Here is a 14,290-nt window from a genome sequence, read left to right as displayed (position 1 = left end):
ACTGGGACCCAGGATGTGGCCCCTCCTGGCCAGCTCCGAGGGCAGTATTGGACCTGCTTTCTTTCCTACAGGGGATGGTAGAACAAGGTTGTGGCAGGGCTGGCTGAGCAAACTGGGCTCGTTTGGGCTTGGTGCCCTGGGACATGAGTTTCCTCCCGGGGGAGCAGGACTCCTTCCCATTCTAGAACCCTCTGTGGAGTCTGGGAAACAGACTTGATTTCAGAGCCCTCATCCCATCCAGGAGTCGTAGGAGGACAGCAGCCCAAACCCCCAGGGAAGAGAGAGACACAGCTGGGAAGTACAGGGCCTTTTATTTCTTGATTTCCCATCCGGAGATGCCGGGATGAAGGCGGTGGCTTCACATGGGACAGATGTGGGCCGTGGAATATCAATCAGCCCAGGACTTGCAATAGAGGCGGAAGGACCCAGACTGCCCAACGCGTCCACCTCTGGGGACACCACCCCGGGGCCCACCCCGCCCACGACAGGCCAGCAGCACAACTGCCAAGAGCCTAGGACGCCGGCACGCTGAACAGTCTGTACACAAGGGCGGGAGGGGCCGTCCATCTGGGAGCAAATAGGTCCATGAGGTTTGCAGTGGGGAAGACGTGTCTCCCAACAACAGCTAAGCCCCACTCAGAGGATACGACGGTGGAAGGCAGCTCAGGGACGCGCGGGACTAGCGATCCTGTAGAAACGGGGCTCAGGCACGCGCACACGAGGACAAAGCCACGCGCCACGCAGACCAGGAGGGAGGTCCCAGGGCTCCCAGAGCGGCGCCCAGGACAGACGCCGGCGCGGCCCACAGCTCGCAATCGGTGGCGCGGCCCGGACGGGAAAGCCGGACAGCACAGCTGCTGGCGCACGTCCTGACGGAGAGATGGACACTGGCACGTTCACAGGACGGAGGCTGCGTGCGCAGAGCCAGGGGAGGTCAGGACGGCGCCCGGGCCGGAAGCTCTGAGAGCGGGCCCTTCGGGAAACAGAGAAAAAGGCCGATGCTCTGCGCTTGTCCGCGCGGCTGCAGAGCGCGGGGTGGGCCGCCGCCCCAGTACTTATTCACATTTGGGTCGCTTGCCTGGGGAACCGCCTCCGCTTGAGGCCGTGGCCAGCTCGGGGGGCGGGGATCTCTCGGCGGGCCAAGATCTGGGCCCACCTCCAGAGAACCCCTCTCCCTACCCGGTGGTTCCCAGGCCCGGGGAGCCCCCCGCCAGCGGCCGGGGAGATGCCCGCGTTTCCAGAGATCAGAGGGGCGGAGAGGCTGCTCCCCCGGACGCCCCCCGCGGATGGGAGCAAACAGTCCGTGTGTGCCTAACAGTGCGGAGCCGAGTCTGCGACGTGGGGAAGGCAAAGCGCCCTGCCGACATGTATATTCGTCCCCGCCGCAAGGTCGCGCTGGGTGCGGGGTGGAGGCCCGGGGCTTGCGGGTGAAGACAGGGCGCAGGGGTCCTCGGTTCCTCCCGTCGGCCTGCGTTACAAGCTTGTCTTAGCAGCGAGAGTTTGTCCTTGTTTCTGTGGCACGGAGGCGGTGGACACTGGACCAGATCGGGGCGAGGTCAGTCAGTCTGCCGAGGGCGGAAAAGCTGCTGGCGGCGCTGCGGGCCGCCGCCTCCTCCCGGGGGGTCCTCAGGTGAAGTAGCGGCAGGGCGTGGAGTCGATGAAGCAGTACGGGGTGCATCGCAGGTCTCCGTACGACCTGGGGGAGGACACGGGGCAGTGGGCAGGAGCCCGGGATGCAGCCACGTCCTGGGACTCTGCTGCAACCTCGGCACACGGCTGCTCCCCCTGCCAGCTGCCTAAGGGCCTGGGGCAGCCGGGTCCAGGCCTCCGGGGCTTTCTCCCTTGAGCACAGCAGAGGGGTCTGGGGGCACGGGCTTGGTGGGTAGCCTTGCCCTGGACGCAGCCTCTCGGAGACAACCGCCACCTCCTCCTCCAGCGCCACCCTTAGACCGCTCTGTACTATTTCTCAGCTGTCTATTTTGGCAGCCACTGGCCAGAGATCTTGAAACAAAGTGGGCCTGAAGAACTGGATTCTTAACTTTATCTAAACAGCTTACCTGTGTAGCTATTTAAAGACTACAGCTACCAAGTTGCAGAGCATGGCCTACACCTACACAAGCCCCAGTGCTAATTCTGAGATTCTGTTTTACCTCACGCCTATTTTCACAAGCATGCCCCGAGGCTTCTTGGGATTAAGAGAGTAACAGCAGGGAGCCAGGGTAAGTCCTAGGCTCCATGCCACTCTGCACCCCAGGTCTGATTACCCACGCCCAGTGGTCTCCATAGGCCATCAGCCAGCTCAGACCCTTCGCCAACTCTCTGGCGGGGCCTGGCAGGAGCCTCCCTACTTCAGAGAAGGGTGGTGCACGCAGACACACACAGAGGCGGCGGGGTCTTGGCCCAGCCTGCGGTGCTTGAAATAGGAGTGACAACAAGTCTGAGCTCTTCCCCCCAGTTGGATTTGTTGCTGTGCATTTGGGGATGGGCATCAGGAGACCCTCCTCCTTGGAGGATAGGGGCGGGCCTGGGGCCTGTCCCCCAGCCCTCCCCAGGGCTTGGGTCCAATCCCACAGAGGAGGGCAGCTGGAGGGAATAAGGGCTGGAGAGGCAGATCCCTGAGGGCCCAGCTGTCCACTCTGGGGCCACGCGAGAGGCAGGCCGGGGCCTGGGGGAGCAGCGGCCTCCCCAGCTTTCCCAGAAGCCCCGCAGTCCTGGTCCGGTGAGGTTTGGGGCAGGGGGCGCCATTCTGCTTGAACAGAGTTCAAGAGACCCCCACCTCGCAGGGCAGAGGCCTCCCCTGGGCGCGAGAGATGTCTTCGTGGAGGCCAGGACACCGGCATGCTTGTCCTAAGCCACACGGCCGCCCACTGAGGGGGCCTCAGAAACAACTGCCAGGGTGCCAGCAGGAATGCTGCATTTCTGGGGTTCTCTTGGAGGAGCCGAGGTCAGCAAAGTGAGGTACTAATGCTGGCGGGGCCTCCACGGCAGCCGCTGGCCCACCGGGCAGTTCCGGAGAGTTCAGGGTACAGATGCCTGCCCTCCGCCCTGGGCCTTGCTCCAAGGGCATGCCTGCTTCTCTGGAGACCAGGCCGGTCCCGGGAGAAGTGGGGGAAAGAGCTGCTGAGCCCGAGCCATGGGGGTCTCAGAGGTGGTGGCCCCCCGACTCCAGGACCCACGTGGGGCTGGGTCACACGGCTGTGCTGACACAGCGCCCCGACGTGAGCCGGGGATGCATGACCTGAACTGGGGCTGCGTGTGTTGTGAGCCAGGGCTGCGTGACGTGACCCGGGGCTGTGTGTGTCCGGAGTCAGGGCAGCGTGATGTGAGCTGGGGCTGCATGACGTAATCTGGGGCTGCGTGTGTTGTGAGTTGGGGTGGCATGACGTGAGCCGGGGTGGCTGTGACATGAGTTGGGGCTGCATAACGTGAGTTGGGGTTAGCATATTAAAAAGCAGAGACATTACTTTGCCAACAAAGGTCCATCTAGTCAAGGCTATGGTTTTTCCAGTGGTCATGTATGGATATGAGAGTTGGACTGTGAAGAAAGCTGAGCGTGGAAGAATTGATGCTTTTGAACTGTGGTGTTGGAGAAGACTCTTGAGAGTCCCTTGGATTGCAAGGAGCTCCAACCAGTCCATCCTAAAGGAGACCAGTCCTGGGTGTTCATTTGAAGGACTGATGCCGAGGCTGAAACTCCAATACTTTGGCCACCTCATGCGAAGAGTTGACTCATTGGAAAAAGACCCTGATGCTGGGAGGGACTGGGGGCAGGAGAAGGGGACGACAGAGGATGAGATGGTTGGATGGCATCACCGACTCTCTATGCATATGAGTTTGGGTGAACTCCGGGAGTTGGTGATGGACAGGGAGGCCTGGTGTGCTGCGATTCATGTGGTTGCAAAGAGTCGGACACGACTGAGCAGCTGAACTAAACTGAACGTGAGCAGGAGCTGCGTAACGTGAGCCAGCGCTGCGTGACGTGAGTTGGGGCTGTGTGACGTGAGCCGGGCCCCGGGGCTGCGTGTGACGTGAGCCGGGGCGGCGTGACGTGAGCTGGGGCTGCGTGTGTTGTGCGTCACCATTCCGCAGTGTCCACAAAGCCGGGGCACACAGATGCTCAGGAAGGTATTTGTGAAGGAAAGAAGGGAGCCCGGGAGCGGTCAAGCCCACGAGGCGGTCCCTACCCGGGGAGATAGGTCTCGCAGGTCAGGTGGCCGAAGTCAGCGCCGTCGCAGTCCTCCACGCCCCGGTGCCGGTGGCCGTCTCCGCAGTAGGCCCGGCGGCAGCCTGGGGGGGACACAAGGGGGACACAGCCCTGAGGGGCCAGGGAGGGGACGGCCCGGCAGGACCACGTGGCCGCAAGGGCCTTCCTCTCTCGCGCGGCCTTCCACAAGGGTCCAGACCCCAGCCCTACGGAAGGGGGGCGCTGGCCCTGGTCCAGGCCGCTGCGCGTCAGCCGATAGCCCACCCCAGCCTCCGTGTCCGTGTCCCAGCCTGGGGCCTGGACGCTGTCCCCCGTCGCGGGACCACTGCCGGTTCCCACACGGCAAGGGTCGGGAGACCGCGGGCCCGGGCTCAGTGATGGCCTCGGGGGCGGGGGTGGGGGTGGGGGTGGAGGGAGCCTCCAGGCGACCCTGCGTCCCCCGGAAGCCAGACCGCGTCTTCCACCAGCTCTGTTCTCGCCCGAGGGGAGGCGCCGAGAGTATGAACCCTCGTCTTTACAGGGGTGTCTGAGCCAATAGGGGCTTGAGTCCCTTAGACGGTCCTTCCTGCTGTGTCACCTCCACGAGGGGCCGGGGGCCTGCGGGCAGAGCCGGCCTCCTAGGAATCGCGGCCCCGAACCGTCAGGGGAAGAGCAGCTTCCAGGAGAAGCAGCTGCTTTACCCGCCTGCCCTACGTGCCCCGCTCCTCCCGCCGAGCTCCTGGCTGGCGAGGGACCCACGCTGGGCACCTACGCGTTCCCGGCCCTGGACCGGAACCCGGCTCCTCACCGCAGGGAGAAGCCGTGCAGGGAAGGGGCGTCAGGCCCCTACGGCACCCAGACTGTCCCTGTGACGTCGGCTCACAGGATCTCAAGACTTCAGCCATCCATGCCTGTCGCACCTAGTTTTCAGGGAAGCCCTCGGTCACCCCACTCACCACGTAGCCGCCCCTCTAAGATGGGGTGACTCCGTGGAGACGGGGTGACTCGGTGGCTTTCAGAGCCGCCTCCGAACTCTACCTTGACTCTGAAGCTCATGCTTTCCACCTCACCTCCTGCTTTCGTCCCTTGAGTTTTAAAAGAAGAGGGACCAGGGACGCTCCGGTGCTAGGCCGCCTGCCTGTCCTGGTCACCTCCGTGAGCCTGAGGGCCACTCGGCAGCCCAGTTCCCTAGCGGTCGGCTCCGAGGACTCCGTCTGCTGAGAGGGAGCCCAATTCAGAGTCTCGGCTTCTCCCATCTGCCTCTCAGACCTCCTGCACCACCTTTGTCTCTCGATGAGAATGTGGATTTTGCCAAGAAGTAGGATTCAGGAAAAAGGGGAGGGCCCCGGGGCTTCTCTGGGGTCCAAACCCTTGACAGCAGCTCCATCACCATCCTCGGATGGTTGGGAGGCTTCACGTCTGGCCTGAGTGAGGACGGTCATCCCTTCTACCTGCCCAGTGCTGGCTCTGCTGCTGCTAAGTCACTTCAGTCATGTTCTATTCTGTGTGACCCCATAGACAGCAGCCCACGAGGCTCCTCTGTCCCTGGGATTCTCCAGGCAAGAATACTGGAGTGGGTTGCCACTTCCTTCTCCAATGCATGAAAGTGAAAAGTGAAAATGAAGTCGCTCAGTCGTGTCTGACTCTTAGCGACCCCATGGACTGTAGCCTACCAGGCTCCTCCGTCCATGGGATTTTCCAGGCAAGAGTTCTGGAGTGGGTTGCCGTTGCTGGCTCTAGAACCATCCAAAACCAGCGTGGCTGGTGTCCAGGGCCTGGCCTGATGGCAGCCCCGAGGTGGTGTGTGCTGGTTCCCCTGAGCCGGGCCCCACTCACGGATGCAGGCGTCGCCTGCGTCTGCATTCCCGTCGTCACACTCCTCCCCTGGCTGCAGGACCCCGTCCCCGCAGGAGCCGCGGTGGTCTCCAGGGTAGTCCCGGGGGTGGACAGGTGTCAGCTGGCCAGAGAAACACAGCGAAGTTACCAGGGATGGTGTGCCAGGCATCCCAGGGCGCCGGGGACAGAGGCTCTGGGTGGGCACAGGGCGGTGGGGGCTCCTGTCCCAGGGCCAGAGCTCTGTGCTCGGCGGGGAGGCTGGGCCGCGGGGAGCCCCGTCTGGAGACTGGACTCAGAGCAGAGGCTGCAGGCAGGGGCCCTGGGCCCAGGGAGCTCTCAGAGGCCGGGTGAGAGGGGCGCTCAAGCCTCCACAGAAAGCTCTGCGCCCAGCCTCCCCTTCCTTTGGAGATGCGTCCCTCTGTGGAGCGCCACCTTGGGTACCTGGACGGGGAGCCAGCCAAAGCTGTCCTTGAAGTACAGGGACCTCTGGTCTCTGCGGAAGGCGATCGCGTTCTGGGTGTTCAGCCTCTCCAGTTCCTCCTGGTTGTTGACCACAAAGATCTGCCGGAGAACACACTGGTGAGGGTCCCAGAAAACACTTCCCCGGGGAGCAGGGCTTAAAGAGCCAGAGGAGGAAAAACAAGCCTTGTGGGGGGCCGGTGGTCAGTGGGAAGAGGGTTGGCATTTGCACTCTTGCATCCCACCTGAAGTGAGGGCTAACGATTCCCACATCCTCCTAACCCGGTTCAGAATGTTTGAGTTAGGGATAAAAATATCCACCAAGGTTTAAGATTTTTAAATCTTCAAAGTGTTACAAAGACTTCAATAAAAAGGTGATGTCATCTAATCAAGTATTTCAACATCTGGAAATGATTCTTAAAATTCTTAGACTCAAAGACATTTATGACAATGCTATTATATGAGGGAAAAGCTTGGAGCACTTGATCGGTTTCTGAAAATAGGGCTCTGGTTAAATAAATCATAGCACAGCCACGTGATGCATGGACTATTATGTATCCATTCGAACAATGAATTTATGTCCACAGTTTACTTCAAAGTAATCCAAAGGAGGGTGGGCTGTCATACATCAAGTGTAAAGAAGAAAGGAGATGAGCTGGGACTTGATCATTGTTGAACTTGGGTAAAGAGGACGTGGGGGTTCCTTAAACTATCTGTTTCTGCTTTTGTATTTACTTGCAATGTTCCATAATGTTTTTCTTTAAAAAAAGACAGTCTAGTGGTTAGGACTCAGTGCTTTCACCGTCAGAGCCCAGGTTCAATCCCTGGTCAGGGAACTAAAATCCCGCAAGCCGGATGGCATGGCCCCCAAAAAAAAAACGATGCAGAAAATGCTCCACAGTGGACCCACAATGTTATCTTGGTTTTCTTCTTTGGATTTTCCCCTTATTTTCCAGTTTCCTATAACAAGTTTGTGCCCAGGGTAAGGGGGAAATAAATTTTACTAAAAGGTTTTTACAAACCCCAGGGGGTCATCAATCATGTCGTGAGTGGGGACCACCCCAGATTCCTCCCAGAAGAGCCTTACCACAGGAACTCGTGGGGAGCTGGGCCCGTACACAGACTCCCCATAGGAAGGGTTATTCACATTCATGGGGGGTCCACAAAGACATCTTCCTGGGGGCCCAGGAAGTCCTCTTTCCCCCTTGGGTCCCATTACAAGTTGTCCTAGAAAGCAACAAACCGCTGTTACCAGAGCAAAGGAAGAGAAAACCAAACAGCCCAGGGAGGCGTCAGCAAGTTTCACGACAGAAAGAAGCCTGAAGTCCACAGTGTTTCAGAGAGGCCTAGAGGAGAGGTCCAGAGAGGTGCTTCTGGTCCAAGCTGTGGGTCCCCTAAACACGCTGAGTGTGGCAGCACCTTTACCGACCCTCCTCCTCCCCTCCCTCTCTCTACAGTTTGGAGACTAGACATTCTACTCCCCAGACCCCCTTGCCCCTGGAGGTGACCATGTGCCACAGTGATGGCCAATGCAAGGTCTGTGGTGGGAGAAGGGTGAGCTTCTGGGAAGGTCTATCCTGATACGGGAGAAGCAGGGCTGGATGGGGACATAGCTTCCTCCTTCTTGCCTGGAAGACAGACAACATGGCCCGTGCTGTAGCAGCTGTGCGGCAACCCTGAAGTAAAATAAGCCAGCATACAGGGACGGCAAGGGCCTTATGGGACCTGGGGACTGAACCAAAGCCAGCCACTGTCTGCCCCTGGACTTCTTTGCTGTAGGAGGAAAACAATTCTCCTTTATGTTTGTGTGCTAAGTTTCTTCAGTCGTGTCCAACTCTTTGCGACCCTTTGGACTGTAGCCCACCAGGCTCCTCTGTCCATGAGATTCTCCAGGTAAGATTACTGAAGTGGGTTGCCATGTCCTCCTCCAGGGGACTTTCCCCCACACACAGATGGAACCTGCGTCTCTTATGTCTCCTGCTTTGACCTGCGGATTCTTTACCACTAGCACCACCTAAGAACTTCTTACTGATGAGCATGTTACTGGCTGATGACTTTCATTTTTTTCTCATTCATTTTATTTTGTAATTATATATAGGAACTTTACAAAGGAAACTGAATGTGGGTTTCTTTGATTTCTTCTAGAATAAAATGGGATGTTTGAAAATGCTCAGCCTATTTTTTTGTTCCCTGATTCTGAGAAGAGTGTCTGAAAAAGATACGATGGGGAAATTCATTCCCTGCAAGGTGGGAGACCTGCTAGGGTTGGTAATTCTCACCTTGATTTGTAAAGGCCCTGAACACCCAGACTGCACTCCACACCGATTCCATCAGGACTGCTGAGAAGGGAACTCAGGCAGCTGCGCTTTTCAAAGCTCTTGCGGTGATTCCGTGAGCCCCGAGGCTTCGCGCCGCTGGGCTTGGGAAATGGTCTTCACACAAACCCCCTCCAGACTGTCCTCCTCTCCAGCCTCCATCCCCGCTCCATCCACCCCTCACCAGGCACCTCCTTGCTCTCTCCTGATCCGGGTTCAGGAAGCCTTCCTGAGCTGTCCTGCTCACACTGAGGACAGTTCTGTGGTTCCCCACGCCCTGTCGTATGCGTCTCTGTGATTCTGTTCCCCGTGAGATCGCCAGGCCAGCAGTGTGTGTCTCCTGGAGGAGGGGACACTCACCTCCACAAGGGCAGGTGGACGCCTGTTTTCACTCACCAGGGTGTGGCACCCAGCAGGGGACACAGTGCATGTTTGATGTTTCGGATGAACGAACCCAGACGAACTAAGCTCTTCGGAAAAGACTAGAGGTCCCACTCTAGTTGGCAGAAAAATGCTAGAGCCAGGGCCATCCAACAGGAAAAGATGGGCACTGAAAACAGAAATAAGTAGATACCCCTCCTTCTGGGAAATTAAGCAGGGGCTTGGAGACGAGCCAGCCGTTGGTTTCAGGCTGGACAGCTGTGCCCAGGGCAGTCAGCAACTGGGGCACAGTCTGCAGATCCCATGAGGGTGCGGAGAACATGACCCCAGGGGAGAGGTCTGGGTCAGAACCCCACATAGGCAGCTGCAGCGGCAGGAGGAGACCCCCGCGGGGCCACCCATACCCTGAGACTTCCTGAGCTGGCGGATGGGTCGGAATGCTGTCAGCCTTCAGAGAAAGGAGGCTTGCCAGCATCTTACACCAAGTTATGGTCATTCGTCCTAACAAGAAATCAGACACAGTCTGGGAGGAATGCCAGTCTCATGTTCGGAGAGAGACTCCACCAGCTCAGGAACGTTCTGGGGAGTTTGCACCTGGGGCAACTGAGATGGGAGTGCCCTGTAACCAAGGATGGGAGAGCGTTATGGGGGCCACCTTCCAGCTGCCTGTGCGATCCCAACTTTTCCTCCAGAACTGTGGAGTCTGTCCCATTAATCCAGGGTGAGATTTGAATTCATGTCCACTTAACCCTAGGCTGTTCAAAAGACATACATCCAAGAATTACTGATGCGTGCAAGAAGCTGGCAATTCCCAGGTACCACGTTGATTCACTTATGCCCTGTCTGGGGGCAGGAAGGGCTCCGACAAATCCGTAATTTGTTTATTGCAAATTACATCTTCAAGGCCTTTTGCTGCTGTTCCCTCCTCCGGCCCCCAGTCCCTCTTTCTTGGTTACCTTGGGTCGTGACAAGCTCCCGCCCCCTCCCGCTCCCCAGCACTGTCCTGTCCCCCCAGCACTGGGCACCGGCAACAGAGGTGGCCTCAAGACAGGTCAACAGGATGTGGCGGAGAGCCTGCTTCCTGCCCCCTCCCCCTGCCGCTTCCTCCCAGCTGTCCCAGGGCATCCGTTACATCTGCCGGATTCCTGCCAGGCTGCCCCAAAGGGCATAGCCGCCTGAACTCCCCAGCCTCAGCCTCTCGGAGCTTGTTCAGCGAGCAGCCTCTCCGTCTCCTGGCAGCCAGAGGACCAGCTCTGCCTCTCTGCCTAAGGGGCCTCCCATCCCCACTGGCTGCTGCTGTGGGAGCAAGTCCAGAGGGGAATCTGGGAGAAGGCAGAGGAGCCCCGGGCCATCCCATCACCTCCACCCCGCTCTGTCCCTGCAGAGGCTGCATGGCTGCTCGGGAAGGTCTCGGGACCAGGAGTCACAGGCGGACTTCAGACCAGGAGTGGCCACCAGTTCGCCCAGTAACCTTGGGGGAATCTCTGAGGCGTGAAGTTCTCATCTACAAAGGGAGGGTGGGATCAGACCAGGGGAGGTTAACCCAGGGCCCTCAGAGCCCAAGAATATCCCAAGATGGATTTGGGACAAGGTGTCTGGAGCTCGTAGATAGACACATGTTTTTTTCTGTGAGAGTGGAACTTTACCAGGCTCTCAAAGGTAGTCTCAGAAATCAGTTTGGAGGCCTGTCCCAACTCCTGATGATGATCCAACTGGTCCCGAGCACAGGGAAGGTCTCTTCTAAACGCCTCCCTCTCCTGCTGTCCCCACCCCCCACCCCCCCCAAAAGACACGTTTCCAAAGAGCAGGATTCTTGCCCCATTGTCTTCAGTCCTCTCACTCTGGGAGGTTCCACAGAGGGGACGTGACCCAAAGGAAGGCACAGGGAAGGGAATCAAACAGCCCGCCTGCATCCTGCTTGGCTGCTGTGCAATGATCCAGGGGGCCAGCCTGACAGCTAAAGGAGCCCAGGTGTGTGAGCACCGACAGGCGGGTGCAAATGGGGGTGCAAAGCTGACTCAGCCAGGACCCTGCCTCGAGGACCTGCCACCAGGAGGACGAGGAGACACACCTGCAGGAAGCAGTCACCAGCGAGGGGCCGGCGCAGTCGCAGCGGGGACTGCGGCCCGAGGGAAGGAGATGGCCCATCAGGGACCAGGGAGGGCGCAGAAGAGAGAGCTTGGAAGGAGGGGGAGGAGGTGGTGAGGCAGACCCGGGGGCTGACAGGAACGCTGTTTCAGGCCAGGTGCGCCCAGAGGGACTGTAGGAATATGCCCCCACTCAAGCAGGAGCGGGGTCCTCTGGAGGATGGTGTAGAGGAGTGGGCAGGGAACAGGGTGATGGCATAGCAGGCTGAAAGAGAAGGTGCTGGAGAGCCAAGGAGAGAATACAGGGCTACACTGGCCCTGCGACAGGGAGGGGCTGCAGTCCACCAGAGGCTGACAAGACAATCCAGCCGGCCGCCAAGGGAGCAGCTGAGGGTCTCCAAGCCCTGCCCTTCCCACCCCACCCCAGGCTTGACGGGGGAGCCGGGATTCAAGTCGGATACACCATGAGACCACTGAGGTCTCTGTTTACGGGGGATGCCACCCAACCACAGGCCCCCTGGCTATTCCTCAGTTTTGTGAGCCCTTAAATACCCCAGGACGAAGAGGTGGCAAGAATACACGGAAGAACTATACAAAAAAGATATTCATGACCCAGATAACCAAAATGGTCTGATCCCTCACCTAGAGCCAGACATCCTGGAATGTGAGATCAAGTGGGCCTTAGGAAGCATCACTACGAACAAAGCTAGTGAAAGTGATGGAATTTCAACTGAGCTGTTTCAAATCCTAAAAGATGATGCTGTGAAAGTGCTGCACTCAGTATGCCAGCAAATTGGGAAAACTCAGCAGTGGCCACAGGACTGGAAAAGGTCAGTTTTCATTCCAATCCCAAAGGCAATGCCAAAGAATGTTCAAACTACCACACAACTGCACTCATCTCACACGCTAGTAAAGTAATGCTCAAAATTCTCCAAGCCAGGTTTCAACAGTACGTGAATTGTGAACTTCCAGATGTTCACGCTGGTTTTAGAAAAGGCAGAGCAACCAGAGATCAAATTGCCAACATCCGCTGGATCATGGAAAAAGCAAGAAACTTCCAGAAAAGTATCTACTTCTGCTTCATTGACTATGCCAAAGCTTTTGGCTGTGTGGACCATAACAAACTGTGGAAAATTCTTAAAGAGATGGGAATACCAGACCACCTGACCTGCCTCTTGAGAAACCTGTATGCAGGTCAGGAAGCAACAGAACTGGACATGGAACAACAGACTGGTTCCAAATAGGAAAAGGAGTACGTCAAGGCTGTGTATTGTCACCCTGCTTATTTAACTTATATGCAGAGTACATCATGAGAAACGCTGGGCTGGAAGAAGCACAAGCTGGAATCAAGATTGCCAGGAGAAATATCAATAACCAATTGATATTGATATATATTTATATATATCTGCAGATATGCAGATGACAGCAACCTTATGGCAGAAAGTGAAGAAGAACTAAAGAGCCTCTTGATGAAAGTGAAAGAGGAGAGTGAAAAGGTTGGCTTAAAGCTCAACATTCAGAAAACGAAGATCATGGCATCTGATCCCATTACTTCATGGCAAATAGATAGGGAAACAGTGTCAGACTTTACTTTTTTGGGCTCCAAAATCACTGCAGATGGTGACTGCAGCCATGAAATTAAAGACACTTGCTCCTTGGAAGGAAAGTTATGACCAACCTAGATAGCATATTAAAAAGCAGAGACATTACTTTGCCAACAGAGGTCCATCTAGTCAAAACTATGGTTTTTCCAGTGGTCATGTATGGATGTGAGAGTTGTACTATAAAGAAAGCTGAGTGCCAAAGAATTGATGCTTTTGAACTGTGGTGTTGGAGAAGACTCTTGAGAGTCCCTTGACTGCAAGGAGATCCAACCAGTCCATCCTAAAGGAAATCAACCCTAAATATTCATTGGAAGGACTGATGCTAAAGCTCAGACTCCAATAATTTGGCCACCTGATGCAAAGAACCGACTCACTGGAAAAGACCCTGATGCTGGGAAAGATTGAAGGTGGGAGAAGGGGACGACAGAGGATGAGATGGTTGGATGGCATCACTGACTCAATGGACATGAGTCTGAGTGAACTCCTGGAGTTGGTGATGGACAGGGAAGCCTGGCATGCTATGGTTCATGGGGTCGCAAAGAGTTGGACATGACTGAGTGACTGAACTGAACTGAACTGAACTGAAATACCCCAAGGGCCGAAAGCATCCCTTCCAAAGGCAAAACCCGGGCTTCAGACAGTGCTGTCAGTCTCTGGGGTTGGCAGCCCAGGGTCGTGGGCTCGAGGGAAGTGTCCTGCCTCAGAACCGAGGAGGGAGAGGACTGACGGGAAGAACTTTCATCCGGATCATCCAGTCATCTCAGGGAGACAGTCTGGGCAGGGGCACAGGCCGAGCTACTGCTCGGCCAGATCTCCTAACAGACAGAAATGGGTTCGGCAGGATGCCGTAGTGACTGATGCTTGTCCTTCTGTTATTTTTTCCTTCCCAATTTCAAGGGGGCAGCAAGACTGTGCTTTCTTGCCCTTGCTGAGAAAGAGGTCATATTAAAAGACGTTTGCCTTCTGTTCTCACAAGAGGGCAGCGCTGTATGAGGACCAAGAGGAGGGAGGGGCTGGAGGTCAGAAGAGGAGAGATCACCCCAGACGTGGGAGGACAGGGACCCCAAAGCCTGGAGATAAGGAGACTCCTAATCTCAGGAGGAATGGCTGTGGGGTGCTCCTGGGAAAGCTGACCTTTGAAGACCAGGATTCCCGGGTTTGGGGATGATCTGACACCGACGCCTGGTATGAAGATAGTGGTCACCCCTCTGACCACGTGGCCTCAGGCAACTGGTTTCAGGGGTGAATGGGGCCGGTCAAGGGCCGGAGGGACCTCCCATGATATCCTTTCACCCTAACCCCCCAGGATCTCTGCCCCACTGTTCTGTGACAGTTGAAGAAGTGGAGGGAACCCCATTAACGTGCAAGATTGAATTTTCCCAGCATCCTAGCTGGTTGCCGTCTCAGGGCCAGTCTTCATTTGGT

At 57.0% G+C, this 14,290-nt stretch overlaps 1 protein-coding gene across 3 annotated transcripts in view; it reads right to left on the bottom strand.

The window, feature by feature from the left end:
• Nucleotides 1-299: 299 nt before the first annotated feature.
• COLQ (collagen like tail subunit of asymmetric acetylcholinesterase) overlaps nucleotides 300-14,290 on the bottom strand; it is a 65,979-nt gene continuing 51,988 nt past the window's right edge. For all 3 annotated transcript variants that reach the window (XM_070377152.1, XM_070377155.1, XM_070377156.1), the window contains exons 13-17: nucleotides 7,566-7,705; nucleotides 6,461-6,580; nucleotides 6,020-6,140; nucleotides 4,185-4,287; nucleotides 300-1,696 (exon numbers count right to left, since the gene is read on the bottom strand). In XM_070377152.1, the coding sequence (XP_070233253.1) occupies nucleotides 1,627-1,696; nucleotides 4,185-4,287; nucleotides 6,020-6,140; nucleotides 6,461-6,580; nucleotides 7,566-7,705 (554 nt within the window). In that variant the 3' untranslated portion in view covers nucleotides 300-1,626. The remainder of the gene's footprint in view (nucleotides 1,697-4,184; nucleotides 4,288-6,019; nucleotides 6,141-6,460; nucleotides 6,581-7,565; nucleotides 7,706-14,290) is intronic.

This window comes from Bos mutus, chromosome 1 (genome assembly GCF_027580195.1).
Source record: "Bos mutus isolate GX-2022 chromosome 1, NWIPB_WYAK_1.1, whole genome shotgun sequence".
NCBI classification, from domain to species: Eukaryota; Metazoa; Chordata; class Mammalia; order Artiodactyla; family Bovidae; genus Bos; species Bos mutus.
Note: the sequence above shows the minus strand (reverse complement) of the source record. Positions and strands in the feature narration are given on the sequence as shown.